General features: G+C 35.1%; 1 protein-coding gene across 5 annotated transcripts in view; it reads right to left on the bottom strand.

The window, feature by feature from the left end:
* Positions 1-19,647, bottom strand: part of CTNNA3 (catenin alpha 3) — a 376,683-nt gene that overhangs the window by 85,544 nt on the left and 271,492 nt on the right. For 3 of the 5 annotated variants that reach the window (XM_015866262.3, XM_085554027.1, XM_085554029.1), the window contains one exon: positions 8,465-8,665. The exons of the other annotated variants lie outside the window; for them this stretch is intronic. In XM_015866262.3, the coding sequence (XP_015721748.2) occupies positions 8,465-8,665 (201 nt within the window). The remainder of the gene's footprint in view (positions 1-8,464; positions 8,666-19,647) is intronic. 5 annotated transcript variants of the gene reach the window in all.

A 19,647-nucleotide genomic window follows, 5' to 3' on the forward strand; every position in this document is an offset into this window, starting at 1 on the left:
CTGACTTTTATTTCTACCTTTATTTCATACAACTCACATAATTTTGAAACACTGCAATGGCTAAAATTGTAAAACACTGGTTTAATAAATAACGTTTTAAGAGTAGCAACTGTATTTTACCAGACTTCACAAGAATAAATTTGTCTACACAGAAGCTTTAAAAAGTAAATGTATACACTCTAGAGTACCTATCCTAACAGGCCCCTGGGGCAGATAAATACCTTCAACAATACACTACATGTACCACTCAGTTACTGGGGGAAAAAAAAATAGAATCATAGAAATCCCAGAATTATAAAATCAAAGTTGGAAAATATCAAAATCCCAGAATTATAAAATCAAAGTTGGCATCAGTCATCCCCAGACTCATCCAGTTATCATCCCTTTCACTGCATTTAACAACCGAGTGGTCATGAAAAGCAATTGACAGACACCTGTTATCTGAGCAGCAGAGACTAAATGAGAATAGGGCTTCCAATGGTCCACTCAGCACACTCAGTAACTTTCACGGGTAATTTAAGCTATAAGGGCTCTGCTTGGCAAACTGACATAGGAAGGAGCATGCAACCAGCCAGCTGCTCTGACAGTATCTCATTTCTCAGTTGCCTTCTTCCATATTGCAAAGTCCTTTCCCACAATATGTGGAAGTAATACAGAAAAGTTAATAAAAGCTAATGCAGATTTCTGTGACTTGTTTCAGATGCCACATGCACTCCATGTAAGAATAAAGTACTTAGAAAAACACCAACAGCTTGATATAAAAAACACTAGTTTTCAACTTAAGCTCAGAAAAAAAAAAAAGTTATGAATTTTCTTCATGTGAAAAGAACAAGCTCTTGAAAGACATTGCTTCTCCAAAGCATCTATGTTGCTTAGGAAGGGAGCCAAACTGCTCACCACCTAACCCAGCTGTTAAGCTCTGGCTATGCCTCGTGAGAAGCATGACTTCTGCTTCATAGCACTTTGGAACAGTACCAGAAGGTTTCAATCATGAATACTTTGCAACAATGCCCAGATCTTCTAATCTTCCAACTAAAGCTGTCTACCTTTTAAATTTTAGTTCCGACAGCAATCTTAACGAAGTATGAGTTACGGATAGTTGTGTATTTCTGTACAAACTACATGCCAAACCCACAAAAAGTGATGGATATATTATTTGGCTTTATCTGCTATATAAAATTTCACCTTTAGAATATTTCTGAAACAATTCACTAGAGTTCAACAAAGCATGGTAAAACTGAGGGAGACCCACTCTCATCAACTGCAAGCCAAAACAAAGCTCATGGTAGATCAGACTTTGTATTGTAGAGGCAGCAGTGGAATGTGGATAGAGATACAGAATCTGTTCCCTACAAAGAAACCCTGTTTATCATAGAATAACAGAAAGGCTTGGGATGGAAGGAACCTTAAAGGAATTCTATTTCCAGCCCCTTTTTGATGAGTTATTTATAGCTAACTATGCAAAATGTTACAGAGATGCAAGAGAAAGGCAGACTACACAACTGCAAATAAAAGGTCCTCAGCGTTAAAAAGCAAAAGAATGTAATACACATTCTGTGTATTAAAGCCGTGGCTGAAGTGAAAAAAATTACCTTTGATATAGACAGATAAACACCGTCCAAGTTAAAGCTCAGGAGACATTCTAAGTTAAAAAACACCCAGTAGAAAGCTCAGCAGCAGTTCCCTGATCTTGTTATCAGCTTAAGCCCACTACAAATGGATTCTACCAAGAAGTATTAGGACGGTGATTCTTAAGATCTAAAAGAGAAAATACACTGAAAGGCATAGATGAAGTCTATTTACACATTGGAAAATGACAACCCATTTCTTCAGCTATCCTCAAGCAAAGAGAAGCAGTGAAAAATTTATCATATTGCATGTACTGAACATATAAAGGCAATTCTATGGAGAGGAGTGGGGGAACCACAAAAATTGTACCATGCATCACATTTGGATGCAAATTTATTATACTAATTGTAAGAGGGGAGAGCACTTAGTATACATTTTTTACTAACAACTTTATTTCCCCTGCAGGGGAAAACAGAATTTACTACAGACTAGTGGAAATTTAATAAAAAAGCCAAGTGTAAAAAATACAAGTGCTCTCTTCTTTAGAATCAGATTGAAAGTGTATGGCATACTCATTTCTTTTCAGTAAACTGGATGAGACACTAAGTACAAGAGCATTTTTTGACAGCAAATGAGTAGTTACGAGCATCTCAACTTCTACGGACTGTTTACAATCAATGTACATGTATATATTGTTAGTGAAATGAAGAAAATATACTTTTAAGCTACCAGAAATGAGGATAAGACTATCAATAAAACATGGCACTATGTTCAGAGTCACTGATTACCTGTACCACACACAAAATAGTGATGGTATTTCATTCTTTTCAGAGTATTATTAACAAATCTGACAAAGAAATCTGACAGTTCCTACAGCCAGCATTTTTAACAGATTCAGAAGGATTAGGATAAAGTGTAAAGTAGAATAAAGAATAAAATAAATTGCTGCAAATTTAAATGAATGGAAGTTGTTGATTACAGCAGTGCAATGGATATAAAAATGAAGGATCACTGCCTTACTTAGTCTTAGAAACATCCCACAGTCATATATATAAATGAAATATTTTCTGTTGTCATGAAAAATCCTAAACATCTAAAACATAGAAGGGGGGAATGCTTCCCTTCCACACTTTTCTTAACTCTTACAGCTATTCTACTACATTTTATACTAATTCTGTATTGAATACAGTTTCTTGTATTTTGTTTCTTGTCAAAGTTTTCCACCACCTCCAGAAGTTCACAAATTCCATAAGCTTGCATTCTGAAGCCTCACTCCAGGTTTTGGAGGGTTTTGTTCTTTTTGTCTTTAGCCAATTTTCTTTCTTCTCAATCATTTCCAAAGAGAGAACTCAGTCTAACTTAGCAGTCTGAGCTTCACAAGCCAGGGCAAAAACCTTTGAATACTAACGGAGTTGAATAACAAAGCACAATATTATCTTTAAATCTCATTCTGAGGGTAGTGAATAAGCAGTGAAAAATGTTTTTTATCTTAAAATACTTCTTTATCTTTTTAAATTACAGCTTAAATGGAAATTAAATTATATAAAATGAGAGAGGTTCATCCGACTAATTGTAGCAATCTCAAAGTATGTCACCCAGAATAAGATCAGTCATATTGGTACCTTTTATGCTACAAGAGATATAGACCTTCAGAAGAACTCATTCATCTTATGTAATCTGTTGATGTGTTTTTAAGCAACTCAGTGAAGTCTCTGGAGATGCTTCTCACTCCATTTTGGCTTAGGTGGTGTGCCAAAAAGAATAAAATAATCTATTGATAAGACAAAACCCACCACAAAGCCTCCATATGCTTCCTCCTTGACTTTCAGTTAAGGGAGAGTAACATTTTTTAACCAGATAAAATACAGCATCCCTACTGCAAACAATTCTGACAGTGGACAAAGAGAACTGCCAGTTACATAGAGTAAGCTGTTGCTACAAGCCTAGAAGTCATATTGGAAAAAAAATAAAGTGAAGCATCTACAAAAAGACATTGTTACTTGCTGTTGCACACAAGTATGCAAGACAAGGAGGCAGATGCAGGAAGATTTGATCAATAACATTGATACCTTTTCTTGCTAATATAAATGATCTTGTCCTGGAGAAAAGCAATGCAGTAATTAAACCCACCAAGCAGAACCATTTAATATAGTAAATATAGAGCCATACCAAGAAAGACCTGTTTCAGGTGGAATACATCATTGTAAGTACAGAGGCTGTACTGGTCACTCACAAATAAAGAGGAGACTCCACAAGGTAGCCAAAACATTTACCTTGGGGCCAAGATGTAAAATATAAATACATTCTTTACTGATGCTGGCAAACAACATGATTTGAAAATACTGCCAATAGAGCAGAGAAACTGGGTCAGGAAGAACTGAATGAATTTCAGAATAAAATTATAGAAAAAATGCTTCAAAAAAAAGATAATATGACTTTTAAAGGATTTCAAACACAAATTAAAAGTCTCCAAAACAAGACTCAAAGGTAAATGTGTTTGGCTCACTGCAGCCATGTATTTTTTTAAACTAGGTGGAGCTATTCACACCAACATATGAACAAAGCATACAAACTGACCATGTGTGAATGCTGGGAATTTGAGGTGGTCTTTTAAAAGAAGTAACGCTCCTACATAGGATACAATGGGACCAATAATTTCCTTATTACCAAAGTGTTATCTTAAATAACTGTGAATATGTAACACTCAACTGAAAGCTCCTTAAGCCTTGTATGTCATGGAACTGCAAGATATGAGGTCTTCCCTGATTATGAAATATCTAAAAACTTGCACTTAACCAGATGATGAACCACTTACGAGAAATCTGTGGTAAAAACATAAAAACACACAGCTAATGGTGGTATTTGTGCTTAAAAAAAAAAAAAAAAAGCAGCATTTTATAGATGTGAATTTTATCTATCAAACTGTGTTACTTTGTTCTTTGAACCCATTGTAGTTTCACTGGAAATAAATAGGAGGCCTTGCTTTTGTAAAGAAAGAAATCTTCAAATCCATGTATAGCTTTACATTTGGCATCCATTACTGTTCTGTCTTGCATATTAAATTGTCTTAATTCATAAACAGTCACACTTCAGATGGAACAGGTCAGTATTTTGTGTCTCAGCACATGAAATGGTGTTTTTTGAGTGCTAAAATAAACAATGGATGTTTCAGGACAATGCCTACAGCTGACCTACTATGTGAGAACTGTGAGATTTTTTTTTCATTTCAGAAGTACTTTCACAAGTATTCCTAAACATAAAGTTAAACCCTATCCATAAGTGAATTGCACAAGGTATTTCATAATTCTGTCTGTAACAAGCTGTGGAAAACAGGCAGCCCTCAGCACTACCGGCACAAAAAACAAGTGGACTCAAAGCTCCAGTGATCCAGAGTATGATACTTCCACTAGTAGTTCCTTGTTAAAGTATTTCTCTTTACTCTTTTCCCTTTTTTAACATGAAACTTAGATCTAAATAACTAGAATACTTTATAAATGTATGAATACAGACATACATATATAAAAAGAGTTTTAAATATATGATCAGATATATGCCATAAGATACATTATTTTTTATTATTAATTACTATCTGAGAAGGTAGTAAAAGAAATACACTAAATATTTTAAACAATGATATTATTCTAGCTCTGAAATGGAAATAACCTATGTTTTTATAATCATTCTTTCTTAAAAGTTTCATTTTGCTTTCAAGCAACAGTACACAAAACCTCTGAAAATGAAAGGATCTGCATATTTCAATCTAGTTCACTATGCCAGTGATTAGGAGTGATGAAGATAATAACAATAATAACACTTTCAGTGTTAAACAAGTCAGAATCCAGCTTGCGTCTCTATCACTTTTGCATTTGTAAAATTAAGATAAACAATGCTTGCCTGAATTACTGCCTGGATTGCATATGTAGAAGCACAGCTGACCTCTCTTTCCTCCAGCAGGCAGTGAAAGTTTAATATATACACTAGAGCATGCATTTGCAGGGCACAATACTAAATGCTGATTTCCAGCCTCTGGAGTGCGGGCTGTTGAAATGTTCTGTTCATGTCCTTACCACTGAAACCAGAGAACAAAATAGGATAGTCTGTCTCACATCAATGTAAAACTAGGGTGTAGTCAGAATACTTGCTCAAACTACTCAGTCCTGAGCCCTAAATTTAGCTGTAGCCATGAAAACTTACAACATCACATAAGGACTCTGTACAGAAAGGGCAGTACAAATGAACTGTCCTCACCATTAAGTTACTGAATCATCTTCCTGCATTCTTCTGCCCCATTACTTTTTAAGTTGATCCAATGGACAATGGTTCCCTTCAAAATGTGACCATGATATATATGTGAAAAAAATCCATCTGATGAACTTAAGTAGTCGTGTTCTAAACAGCTGTTTATGACTATGTAAATATAGCGCTATAATGCATGCAAAGTGTGCAAAGACGACTTAGATTTTGGTATTACTAAAGTTATAGTAGTGAGCTCTACAACTAGTGTTTTACAGGGCTTTGTTGTGCAGTTGATTGGCTTTTCTTCTTGTTGTTTGAATGAGAAGGGACAGAACAGATAAGAGGCATAAAATGAACTTAAAAAAGCAGACACTCCAATATATGGTGCTTTAAGGTCTATTTAGCTGGTAAAAACAATTGGTATCTGAACAGGATTATATAAGTTGAGCTGGGAACACAGACACCAACTTTTAACACTCATTGTTCAGCTATTATAATAGAACAATAGAATAGGGGAACAGATAGCTTTGCCATCTCAAATACATGCAGTGTGTCCCAAGAGATGAGACAGATTCATTCAGATTCTTGTACTTTCATGTGCATTTTTGTACATTTCTGATTTCTAAGTAGTGCACTATTATCCTGTAATTCTATATTCACTAACTGTATACTCCCATAATTTCTCTTTAATAGCAAAATAGCTTTTCATTATCCATAGGATGTACTTCACTGCAATGGGTTGCTTACGTAAGCTAACTAAAGAGATGATGGCAGGAAAAAAAAAAAGTTCTCTTAGTGAAATCTTACCTTGCTAATAGCAAATTCCTGAAAGACCTGGCAATGACACAGTTAAACTTGAGGGCTGCAGTTCAATTGCATTTTCCATATATTTTTAAAATGTACATAAATAAAACCAACTCAAAATCTTCATATTATTTGATGTTTTTCACAGCAGATCATATAAGTAAGCATAAGGATGAAAAAAACATATTCCTTTTTACAACTTCCACTGAGCAATCTAATATTAGATTTTTAGCTTTGAAGACATTTCTGCAAATGACAGCATGCTTGACATCCCTTGACACAGCCAGACATTCCAATCAAAACCAGTTTTATGTCGTCTCCTCTAGACATGTGGGTTATGGCATATTACATAGTACTGTCACAGCAATGCAACAGAATAGAAGCCAGTGTCAACTCCTAATATGTTTGAATACTGAGTTAGAAAAGATGTGCTCAGGTTTTACACGAGAATCAAAACTATGCTTTCGCGTAATTGTAGTTTCTCTTATTCTGTGTTACAATACTTTCAAGAGTTATAAAAGCAGAACATCATGCCCAGTTTCAGATTCTCTTATCAAGTAGTCAAAAAAAGGAGATGAAACAAGGCAAGCCTATTCCAAAATATTTTCACTATTCTGTGGCTTTTGTATCATATTTGGTGTGTCAGTTCACTTGTTTCAAATCAACTGCCCCAGACCTATTTGAACTCATCATGAAAGATGTTGAGGTAAAATAATTATCAAACATAACACACTAAACCTGTTTAGACTGACAGAATTTAGATCTCTGAGTTCATGAAGCAAATTCCCATATTCTAGAGATGTACATACTCTCCAGAAAACTTAAGGGAATTTTAATGGCAATAATGGCCCCACTGCCAAGACTTCCAACTGAAGAAAACTGGGACTCAAACAGTAGATTTTTTTGACTGAGTATACACACTGCAGAAGGCCAAAGATTTAGTGTTCAAATACACAAATAGTATTAATACCAATCCCATTTACACCCCACATAGTCTCATGGCTTTGAAATGGCCCTTTGAAGGCCAAGTAGAAAAACCATTAATTAGAAATGGCTGACAGTTCCTCTTATTTTCTCCTTGAGAGAAATTACATTTCAGACTGGCTAGACGGTCTTTCACAAACAGCAGCACATACACAGTCAAAACTGATATATATCCCATCTCTCCTGATCTTTTTCCAGCCTCTGTATCATATTAAGTCTTAGACTGTTTATATGAACACCAGAAATCATTTACAGACTGAGACACTTACAGTACTGCCTCCAATATGGAGATATTCCAATATAGAATGCTCTCATTTAAATATAATAGAAAAGGAAATTGACTCTACTAAACATTTCACAAAGTTCCACATCTGCATAGCAAATCTGAAAATATCTGATTATGTTTAATCACTATTTAATAATCCTTAAAGTGGTAGGTTTACACAAATACAAAAACTCTCCTTCCCTGTAAGCTTGCCTTTCATCTACCTACAATAGAAGCAGGGAGGCCAATAAAACACAGTGGAAAGCTGCTGCCTCATCAGTTAAAAGTTTCCAGTCATTGCTAATTGTGTTGATGAATCTCTAGTGAAGATCTTCTGAACATTGAAATCCTCATATTAGGAAAAAAACAAACAAACTAACTAACAAAAACAAAAAAACAAAACACTATTTTTAAAAAACACTTTCAAGCTGTACGGCATCATCATAACTGGACACAGTTATGGAAATAACACACCACACAATGAAGCCATAAGTGCATAATTAATACTTAGATTAGAGAATCACAGAGTTTCTTTTAAATGTAGCATATAAAAGAATGTTTATATTACTTAAATAATTGGAAACATAGTTCAGAAATGAGACTTACCACTCTTGGTTAAATACTGAACATTCTTCATCACTCTTTCAGTGTAAGCCCCTGGTTCATAATTGTCCATCTCACCCGAAACAATATGAGCTACTCTTGAAGCACGCCCTCGGATCGCACCTGCTGCACGATCTAAATCATCAGCATTTTGCTCTCTCAATGCAATGATACACTTGTTTACATCCTCAAGAATATGGCTTTCTGCAAATGAAACAACATTTATTTTTAGATTGCATGTCTTTTACACCATCAGACACATTCTAGACATTGAACTGTATTTTATTTTTCTTCTAGTTGAAATACATTGGCCTAGACAGGCTTGGATAACAGACTTAAAACATGACATCTAAACTGAACTCTCTGTGAAATCCTTAAACAATTTAATGATTAATGGAAATTGAAGGTACTCTCATGCTATCTTAGGGACAACAATAATAAAATAATCAGTTGTGAAATGTTAGAATTCATCAAGCCCATAAAATCTTACATTAGTCATTAATATTTGTAGTACAAATTAAAATTTGAAGGGATTACCATCATCGCTTATTACTGACTCCCACAAAAATATGGTGAGAAAAGGTTCTAGAAAAAGATTAATCTCTGACAAAAAATAATTACCCCAACAACTAAGTTACTTTAAACTGGCAAGTCAGGATCTTTATGATAAATCTAATGTTAACAGAGAAATATGTTTAGCTAGTATTAAAATTGTATGTTGGATTAGTGCAATGCACTACATTATTATAAAATGCACACTGGTTATTTGCTGTAATAGGTAGTAGCACATTTTTATGCCAATACTTCTTATGATATTTACTGTGTTACTATGAATATTTTATATAATATTAGTGTACAAATATGCTTCTTAATTAACCAGTTATCAACAGATAGCATCACTGTCATGCTTCTACAACTACATTATTTCATTAAGACCTTTGCCCTCACAATATCCTCTCTTCAGCCAACTCCTTCATTCCCCTGATGACAGAATTTCTCTTTTCTATTAAGCTTTCACTCCTACAGAATTCTTTCTCTTATTAGAATTTCCCTCATTAAAATTAATCATCACCTCACAAACATAAGGCTACATTTAAAAAATGAAGAAATTTACTTTTCTTCATCTTCTGTACATAGTGGCAACTTGTTTATTGCCAACTTGGACTAAATGACACAGCATAGCTATGAGCTATTAATTTTTACCTTAATAATTAGAATATATACATGTTACAGTCCTTACCTCCTGTGCAAATAACTATACATTCAAAATACTGAACTCCCAATAGAAAACTAAACATGATTTTTTAAGGACAGGGATATGTTAGCCTATGTGAAATATATGCATGACATGGAACTTCAGAAAGTCATGAAATCCATTAGATACCAGTTCCTGCATGAGACACTAGAGCAGTTAAAGATGATGTTCCTAGTCAAAAGCTTACAGAAAAAAAATCAACATCCTCAAAATAACCCTACAAAAGGGATTAAAGATGCAATAAAACATCACTATTTTTCCATAAGACTATAAGAAAACAATATATATCACAGCAATTACTATCTCCTGAGTATACTGAATATTTAATGTTTACAAACTTCATCAACATTCGGTTATTACAAACTTGCAAATGGGAGCTGAAGAAGTATTAGTTACTTAGTTATCCAAATTGGTATCCAGCAGTGTCATTGCTATGGATAAGGATTGAAGCAAGCTGATTTCATCTTCCTTAGAGATCAAACATTTCCATCTGGCAATCACATCCTACAGAGACATTTTGGAACTGCAAAGCTGTTTTCACTGTGTTCTTTTTGACTTTTTTTTTTTTTTTTAATGGATTTAGTTGCCATATGCTAAGAGAAAAATCAAGCTTTTTTGACACACTTTCACTTTGAGAACTGTAGAATGCTCAATAAGGACAACTATCCTGAACTTGTCTTTGCTATTTTACTCAGTTCCATATGATATAATGATCTGACAGAAGGGAGTTTGATGTCAATATATATCAGCCAGAAAAATTGTTAGAATGCATGTAAGTACAACACGAGCATGAAATACTAGCATTTCCACATTACCCATGCATAATGTGAGCACTTGAAAATGAACAAAAACTTGGCCAGGGGAAGCAGAACTAGGAAATAGCTGCTTAAAAACTGATAGACGCAACTAGTGGGTTCACACAGCTAGAAACAAAAGCACGGATTAATTCAGAAGAGTGCCAAGCAAACAATGTTGTTTATATTTGAAAAGTTATAAAACTCCTTTTCTGGAAGAGATTATGTTTCTATCTTTCTGAATATCAACTTTTCCAGTGGCAATAGTAAAGTTGCATTTCTGATCAACAAATCAGTTTCTGATAAATTAATATAAAGTAATGGCGGAGGAGGGGAAAGAACATCAGCAGTAAGGACCACAGATGATGTGGGAAAATAGGCATTAAAATAAGAAAAATGGGTTATAAAACCAAAGGGTAACAGGCCTGAGGAGGAATTCTGATGAAGCTAGAGAACACCGAGAAGCATGAGTTACAGAAAGAATGGGTATGTAGTATGCTACAATTCCAGTAAAGGCATTCTATTTTTAGGGTAAGGACAAAGTAATATAAATGTAAAATTAAACTTACAGAATAAAGGGTAAAAATGCACCAACAGGTAACTGAATTACAAACTGCATTTGGCATGTGTATCTTGGGATTCTGTCCCTAACAAAATCACAAACTCTGGCTCAGTTTATGAAACTGCTGCATCACAGAATGCTTCTGTGAATATGAAACTGTCCAAATCCATGCAGAAACGTCTCCCCATTCTTTAAGACCAGTAGAAGAAGGAAAGTTTAACAGCAGTGACTATGTCAGTCCTGCTTGTTCTGTCTGTGCGTATTGTTAATGACTCAGTTTGGTCTCCTGAAGAAAAGATGGGAAAAAATGCATATTTGGCTGCAAGGCCTATACCATAAAATTGAAGGTACAAGCTAGTAAGTAACAATTAAACCCTAACAAAAAGATCCCTATCTTTAACCAATTACTGCCACGAGAAAAGAGCAAACAAAGAAACTTCAAACAAAAAGTGTAATTCAGTTCAGGGCACTTCTATTCTTCCTGTATTTGGATAAAAAACAAATCTGTTTCTTTTAATTCCCCACCTACACACAAGACATCCAGAGAAAACACTATGACCTCATCAGCAATCTTATTGAACAGATTTCCTTGGCACTTCGATTTCTCTTAAAAGTTTTAACAGAGTGACTGCATTCTACAAGGAGAGTGTATTAGTCACTGTTCAAATGAGATCTCTGGTCACCACATAATGTTGCAAGTCCCTGCCAACTTCAGTGAAGGAATTTAAAACAAATAAGGATGTGTAGAAAAATTACTCAGAAAAAAGGAAAATAAACATACTTTCTCCTCTGACTGTAGTAACTAAATAAATACTGTCTGCTAAAATTTAAGTAACTACATGATAATTTTTAATATTATTTCTCATCAATCTAGCTGTCAACACTGTCATTCTGCCTCAGACCAAGAATTGTTCAGAGAAACATGCCACACAAGTCCAATATACTCATCAAATAAATGCACAGCACAGCCAGAGTCCTCACTTCTAGACACATACAAGTGAAACATCAAATGTAAATAAATTCAAATTGTTACACAAACCTTAAAAACAAAAAAACAAAAGTGAGAAGAGAGATCTACCGTTTCCTGAGGAATCCACCTCAATTGCTGGGAAAAACAAAGGAAAAAAACCTAATGCAAGGCATTTCCAGGCCAGTGAAGGACAGAAGATGATTAGGAACAAATAGTATTGACTTATGAAGGGCAATTTGACCATGTCCAGACTGGCTAAACTCAGTAATGGAACATGAAGATGAATGTGGACAGACAAAAAGAGTGGATGGCTCCCCCTAAGAAAAGTATTGTAAGTTCACCAGGATCTATCATTATCCGCATGAGTCACTGCAGATGACCTTTGAAGGGAGAGAGTAATAATTTTACAATGAGTCCTTTTACTTCATACATTTTCAGATACTTCATCTGGTGGTATGATGCATTATCTTCATTTTTGTGCAGAGGAAATACTAATTTAAGTTTGCTTTTCTTTTTCCAGATCTCGCCTTAAGATGAACAAACAATTGATTGAGTTGGCAGCCTCTCTTTGAAGTTTGCTTACATTCACATATGCATAAATGATTCCAAATCATTAGCTTATAGACTCTGGATAACTAAAAACAAAATAAACAAAATCAAACAAACAAAACAGCAAAAAACCCAGAGTACTATCAGAAGAAAATCCTTGAAAATAAAAATATTTCTTAAAGACTGTCTACCAATTAAATAGCTGGCATCCCAAAATCATCAGCTTGATTGACTAAAGCAGGTTTCATATTACTGAAAAATTCTCTGTCTCTGCGTGAATAAGAAACTTATAACAACATTAAAGCTTTCCAGATTTTTCTTTCTTTACATCTTTCATTTTAACATCATCTCAGTAAGGTGTGGATGGTTTAAGATGCTGACAGATTTTATTTCAGTCTTCATTGTCACCTCTTGGGGCACAAAATTCAGCCTACAGATAAATTCCTGGATTGTTAGTTTCCCATACAGCATCCTGATGTATTCCAAAATATCCCAGAAATGAAGGAATAGCTGTCAAAATCTCAGCAGATAGCTACTCCTGCCTTCCCACAGCCTTTCATGAGTCAGACTCCAGGGTCTCTGAAGCCAAGAAGTACACCGCAAACACATCCAGCTATCTTTATGCATAGAGGGGGAAAAAAAAAAAAAAAAATCAATAAAGGTTGATGAAAAGTAGATAAAAAGCATGGACATCTGGATGGGCAAGAAATAAAGAGAGGCAAAAAACAAACAAAAAAAAAAAGAAACCCTCCCAAAATGAAAGCATTCACAGCAGGGTAGGGGTCAATTCTCTAACCACACATTCCTCTTTTCCCTAGGTCTACAAGATCAAGAAAGCTTCCCTGAAGAAACCTGCACTGGTGAAATGAACTCAGTATAACTCTTCCCCCACATCATCATTTGGCCTTCTCATCTAAAATACACCATTCATAGGTCATCTGAGAGAAAAGATATATTCAAGGGGCAATTCACCTCATCTTTTTTTTATAAACGTGTTCAGTTAAAATAGGTCTCAGAAGCACTCTTTTCACTCCTTTAGCTATAAAAGTGACTGAAAGTACTTAGATCAATTTTGATTCTAAAACTTAAAGGAAATGTTTCATACTCCAATTATTCATGACAATGCAGCAGGCAAGAGAACATTTTTCATGTGTTAGTAAACTGCAATATGATGCTGATTTTCTAGGACAAGACAGAAAAATGAATTGAAAACGGTAGAAGGACATGAAAGCACAAGCAGTGAGGCAGTAAAAGAAATCTAGCACTCAAGCAAGTAAATAGCCTCTTTTATTCAGACTATGAACCTGGATAACAATATTAATAACCTATCTTTCTTAAAATGGTTTTCTTTTCACCAAAATAACCATAACCAACATTCAGTAAAAATTTACCAAAGCTGTAATTTTCCTTCCTAAGAAAAGCATCATCAAATACTCTAACTTCTAACAGATCAATAGAATAAACTCCTTCAGTCTTTATTTCTAAATCATAGCATGTGCTGAAAACACTGACTTTAAGGGCCTCTCGTCTATATTACGTAGTACTGAACTATAACATCTTTTTCTTCCTTTTTGTCTCAAGTCACTGTAGAAGGACCTTTCTGCTAATGTTATTATATTTACAACAGAATTCTTATGGTATATTTATCTTTCTTTTACCTGGTCACAAATATGGTGTGACTGATGAATGTCCCCCACTTCCTACTCCATAGCAAACAGCACTTTAGATGACTTCTACTGCAGAACCAGTTTATTAAACTACCCCAAATAGTACCAGCATCACTTAAGTACATTTATACCTAATACAACATTTCCAGACAGATCCAAGAAAAGATTATTAAATAAGCATATATGCCTCATCTCCTATGCCACTAGAAATTCTACTCAGGAAAGAAATTTGGCATTAATAGATTAACTGACTACGGTCTTTCCCTTCTTTACTGAGATGTGAGGCTAATGAATGACATAATAGCAGGAACAAAAAGAGGAAAGGATCAGAAAACGAAAAAAAAGACCAACAAAACTGTGAAGATAACAAGGTCCACAAGAATAACCAACAGATGCTCAGAGAGGCTGTGAAATCTCTGCCCTTAAAGCCCAGAAATAAGTGGGAGGGTGAACTAGACCCTTGTGTTCCACCCCACCATGAATCACTTTGATACTGTGATACAGAGAAAATACAGGAGGAACTTTCACCCAAAAAAGGCAAGGGCTAAAGATGACATATCTCGGCTCTATAAATTTCTGAAACAGACTTATCAGTATCATCAAGTCCTTTTTACAGATTTGGTCATAAAATTCATCAGAACATTTGCTACCACCTGTTAGCTTGATTTTTTTTTTTCTTCCCAGTTATCTTAAACTTAATTACTACTTTTCACGCTTTTCTTTAAATATTGCATAATGAAGAATTACTTGCCTTCCAAAATCAACTTTTATTTTACTCAGTATGTATCATCCCTTGCATGAAATACACATGACAACCATTTTCTTTATCTTCATTCTGGGTCTGATCTCTTTACTTAAATGGCAGTGAACATCCAAAGCCTTTACTACTTTCCTCATAACATTTCCTTCTCAAAAATTGTACAACAGCTTCCCTTTTCGCCATCTTTACATTCCTCAGGCTAAAATTCAGGGAGGCTTCTTTTTCCAACAAATGAGCTACAAAAGGGGAAAATTGAGACTTCTCCACATCCGCTTTCTCTTTCATGGGGTGAGGACAATTACATGGTTTGTTGTTTTCCCCACTGTTCATTCTTACTCATTTTCCAACAGTTGGTAAAAACTGTCTGGTAAGAGCTCCTAAATACAAGAGAGGATTCTCCTTCCGCAAGAGAGAACATCACACAATACAATCCACACAAGCCTTTGCTCAGCCTCTTGTAATCCATTTGCCCCTTCTGAAGACAAAGTTGGTTAGAAAGTTGATGAATTAAAGCTGATAGAAACTACCAAGAAAAAAATAATAATCGCAATGCTAGGGAAGTAGAGATTCAATTTTCCTTGCTTTGCCAAAAGAGAAGAGCTGAAGTCTGCAGTTTTATTTCCTTAGCTGAAAAATGACTTGGCCCTAAACAGGACATAAATAAACCTGTTTTCTGCCCTTCTATAGCTAGGAAACAGAATATTTATTGTTTTCTTTCTAACTTCCACATCTAAAATCCAAATATATCTAAAATATAACTCCATGAAAACCTTCCTTAAAAGAAGCAAGTTTTTAATAAATCAAAAAATTCATAAAAAATGCCAAAAGCAATGAATATTGGGTTATGTAAAGGAATTAATTTGTGCCAGGAATTACACAGTTTTCCATCCAGCTCCATTCATACAGATACCATTAAGTCTTTTGAACAGTCAACTAGGTAGATTGCAAGGAAAACATTCAAAGCTGCTACAAATCGATGCACAGCCAATACCCTAGTTACTAATTTCAGTGCAGATGCCACAGAATAAACAATTGTTAATCTTTTTAGCTTGGACCAAGTGCTTTAAAAGAAATCTGCATTTGTTAGAGAATACTCAAAGTTAGTCTTTGAATCAGCTGGAAGATTTGGTCAATTTATCACCATCAGAAAGAATAAATTTCCACTGTGTGACAAAAAAAAAAAATCTAATGTGAAAATATATCACTCATTTTATTCTGCCAGGAGACTTTGGTACTGACTGCTTTACAATGTGCATAACATAGCAGACCATGGTATGTTAAATGGTAACTATTTCAGTTACGCCAATAAATATTTTCAAATGGTAATGGCCACCTGTCAATTTTTGGTAATTGATTCAGGTGGAAAGACTGACTTTACAATAATAATCTTCTGTAACAGCTTTTTTTCCTGCTATACTGAACACCAGACAAGCATGTACTCATTTGTTTTACATAACAGCCAACACACAGAATACATTTTAACAGATGCAAAGTAATTACTTGGTGAGGTATGATCTGGGGTACAAAAGTCCTAAATCTCCCTGCAGAAATGATTAATTCTAAGCTTTCTCAAATTAGTACTTTTTCCTGATGACAGCATTAACACGCATTCATTTTCTGATTGTAGCCTTGTCCATTAGTTACTAACTTTCCAAGTACCAAACCTGCAAAGGGGAAAGCTAGCTTCTCACTAAATCCGCTAGTCCCCTGAAATGCAAGCTTAAGGACCATCTACCACACAATACAGTTACTATAGCACAGTTTTCCTTTCTCCAACATCGTAAGTACTCAAGATGTGCTTAACACTTGACTTGTCACTCCAAAGAAACCTGGACCATCTAGTTAAATTACTCTGAGTTTCATATACTACCTTCCGTATATGAATTTTCTATTGTGTTGAAATATTTATACTGTGTAATACTGAGTGCTTATATTTTTCCAGTGCATCTCATATGAATCCTGACCTGGCCATTTCTTTTGTAATTACTAACATTTCCTAGGGGGACTAACATCCCACCACATCCAGTGTATAACCATGACACCTGTTCTCAATAGTATTGTTTTGGGTTTCTCATTTTTCTTCTGTTTTCTTTCCTTATCACGGTAGGGGAGCATGATGTACAATGTATATTAAAAAAAAAAAAAAAAAAAAAGAGAACTGAACAAAAAAGAATTTTACATCTAGAAAAGGCCATAATTTTGGAAGCACAACACACAAGAAATCATGAAGGCTGTTGCTCAAAGACATGCACACAGTGTCATCTGTGTCAAACGTAAGCATTATTACGTGCACACATGTATGTATACATTAAAAATTTATCATGGCACTCCTACTATTCAAATGCACAATTTCTACACTTACAGTAAGACTGCAGTCAGAAATAAGGCCAAGAAAACTGTAAAACAAGTTTTTCTGTTACTGCATTATTATTCTAGAGAAAATGCAGAAACGTCAGCACACTGAGGAAAAACACTCAATCTCACTATTGCAGTAGGGTTCCAATATTATGTAATCACTTTTAATACATTGTACATAAAAGTGAGACACATTGTTTGTTGTTTTTCCCTAGCTTTTGTTTTGTGATTTCTGTTGTTTTTGTTTGTTTATTTGTTTTAGGCAGAGGGAGAAGTTGGGTTTTTGGTCTGTTTTTATGATACCATCTATCACATGGCTGGAACTAAATTAAAAACATCTTTTACACTCATCAACAACAGAAGTTTGGACACACAAGTCAGGCTTCATGCAATCTACAAATTCAGCTGGAGATCTTCTGTCTATTTTGCACTCAGTGTTGTTTTGTGCTTGTTTTTTTTTTTCCCCATGACATGCTGAGGCTTCCCAGCTTCAAGGAAATGTCCTGTCCATTTGAGCATGTCCTATCCAGTTGCTGGACATACCAAGGCTCCTTTTTAGTCAACAGAGAATAACTCATTAGTATCTTACTGCTCATTATTAAAAGGAGACTTAACAAAGTGCATCGTATTGAGCAATCAGTTTCTTCTATCTTGTGCACTTCTGTATGCGTTTTGTAAAGTTTCTTTTTGAAAAACAACAAGAAAAAAACAACCAGAGGTTTGATATGCTACACACAAGCTTGGCTGCCTTTCAGTAGCAAAGGCACAGCTTGTAAGTTTCAGAACTATAACACTACTATGCACTGAGATCTGCTATCTCTTAGATAAAAGAGGTTGTGGTAAGAAATGAATCTTGCAGATACCTATAGGTCTCAGCACAAACTCAGTGAAATTCATTAAAATGTGAGTGGGAACTGAATGTGGAATTTCAGTTTCTGGATTAAATAATCCAAACAACTGAGTTCAATGCAGAACTGCACTACCTTGCCACTCAGTCCTGCCTACTTCCTGGGTAATTTTGCATATCTTCTCATTTACTCTTGCCCTCTGAAGAGCTACAAGAAGTTCATGTCTCGGACATCCATATAACATTAGCAACAGATACAGAAAATTTTGAATTAGAAAACGTATACGTGTCAGGCTTCCATAGTGCAACACTTGCCAGAAAAGTTCTCCAAAAATCAGGATGCAATTCTACTTGGTGCATAGGTTATGGAATGTTTAAATATGTAATCCCTACTGATACATGTTACCTAAAATATGCCACATCATTACATTGTTTGCATTTGAATCTAAGCAATCAGTGTAACAAGAGTAATTTTCAATTATGTTGGTGTATTAGGAACTGGATCCTACTTTTGTGGCAAGGAAATGAATGAGAACTGCTCCAAAAGTAATGCCTCCTATTTTATTATGTTGGTCAATGACACCAGAGGTGAATGTTGGTGGTGTGGCAGAAGATGAACTTTCCTACCAATGTTCTGTTATACTTTGTTGCTATGTGACAGCAGCAGAGGAGCAATCTGAAAAATGGCACCTGACATGGAAGCACATATAAATCAAAGGTGTGGAACTGAATTCCTCCATGCAGAAAAAAAATGGCATCCACTGACATTCACCAATGCTGGATGAATGATTATGGAGATCAAGCAGTGGATGGGACAACAGAGCACCACCCGTGGGTGGTGTATTTGAGCAGTGATGACACCAACAATGGATCAGTTCAACTGGTGCAGATTTTTATGAGCATGGCATGCAGGCTCCTGTTCACCACTGGCAAAAAAAATGCATAGCTAATGGTGGTGACTATGCTGAAAACAGTTTTAAAACTGAGAAACTTTTATATCAGTGTTACGGTACTCCTTGTATCTGTTGTAGTTTCTATGGAAATAAATAGGAGGCATTACTTTCAGAGTGAGCTTTGTACACCAAAGGGAAGTAGAAAGTAACACTAAATTTTCAATTAAAACAAAATGGATACAATAAGTAGCAACAAGCTACCAGGAACAACATATTAATCCAAGATTTCTAAAGGAAATTTAAATACAAAGTCTTGAAATACAAGTTAGAGTATTAATTTCTATCAACACTGATAACACCATCTTTTTAAAGTCTTTGGTAGGGAGCAGGGGAAAAAGAAACCTTTGTATGCCTTGTTTGGGCAGACTGGTGCCATGAATAGGGAGCGTGTATGCTTTAGCATAGGTAATTCTTATCTGTCTTGAAGCACTTCATAATCACACCAAATAAACCAGAGATAAATGGAATTGAAAC

This window comes from Coturnix japonica, chromosome 8, assembly GCF_054131305.1.
Source record: "Coturnix japonica strain WE chromosome 8, WE-NBRP24, whole genome shotgun sequence".
Classification (NCBI taxonomy): Eukaryota; Metazoa; Chordata; class Aves; order Galliformes; family Phasianidae; genus Coturnix; species Coturnix japonica.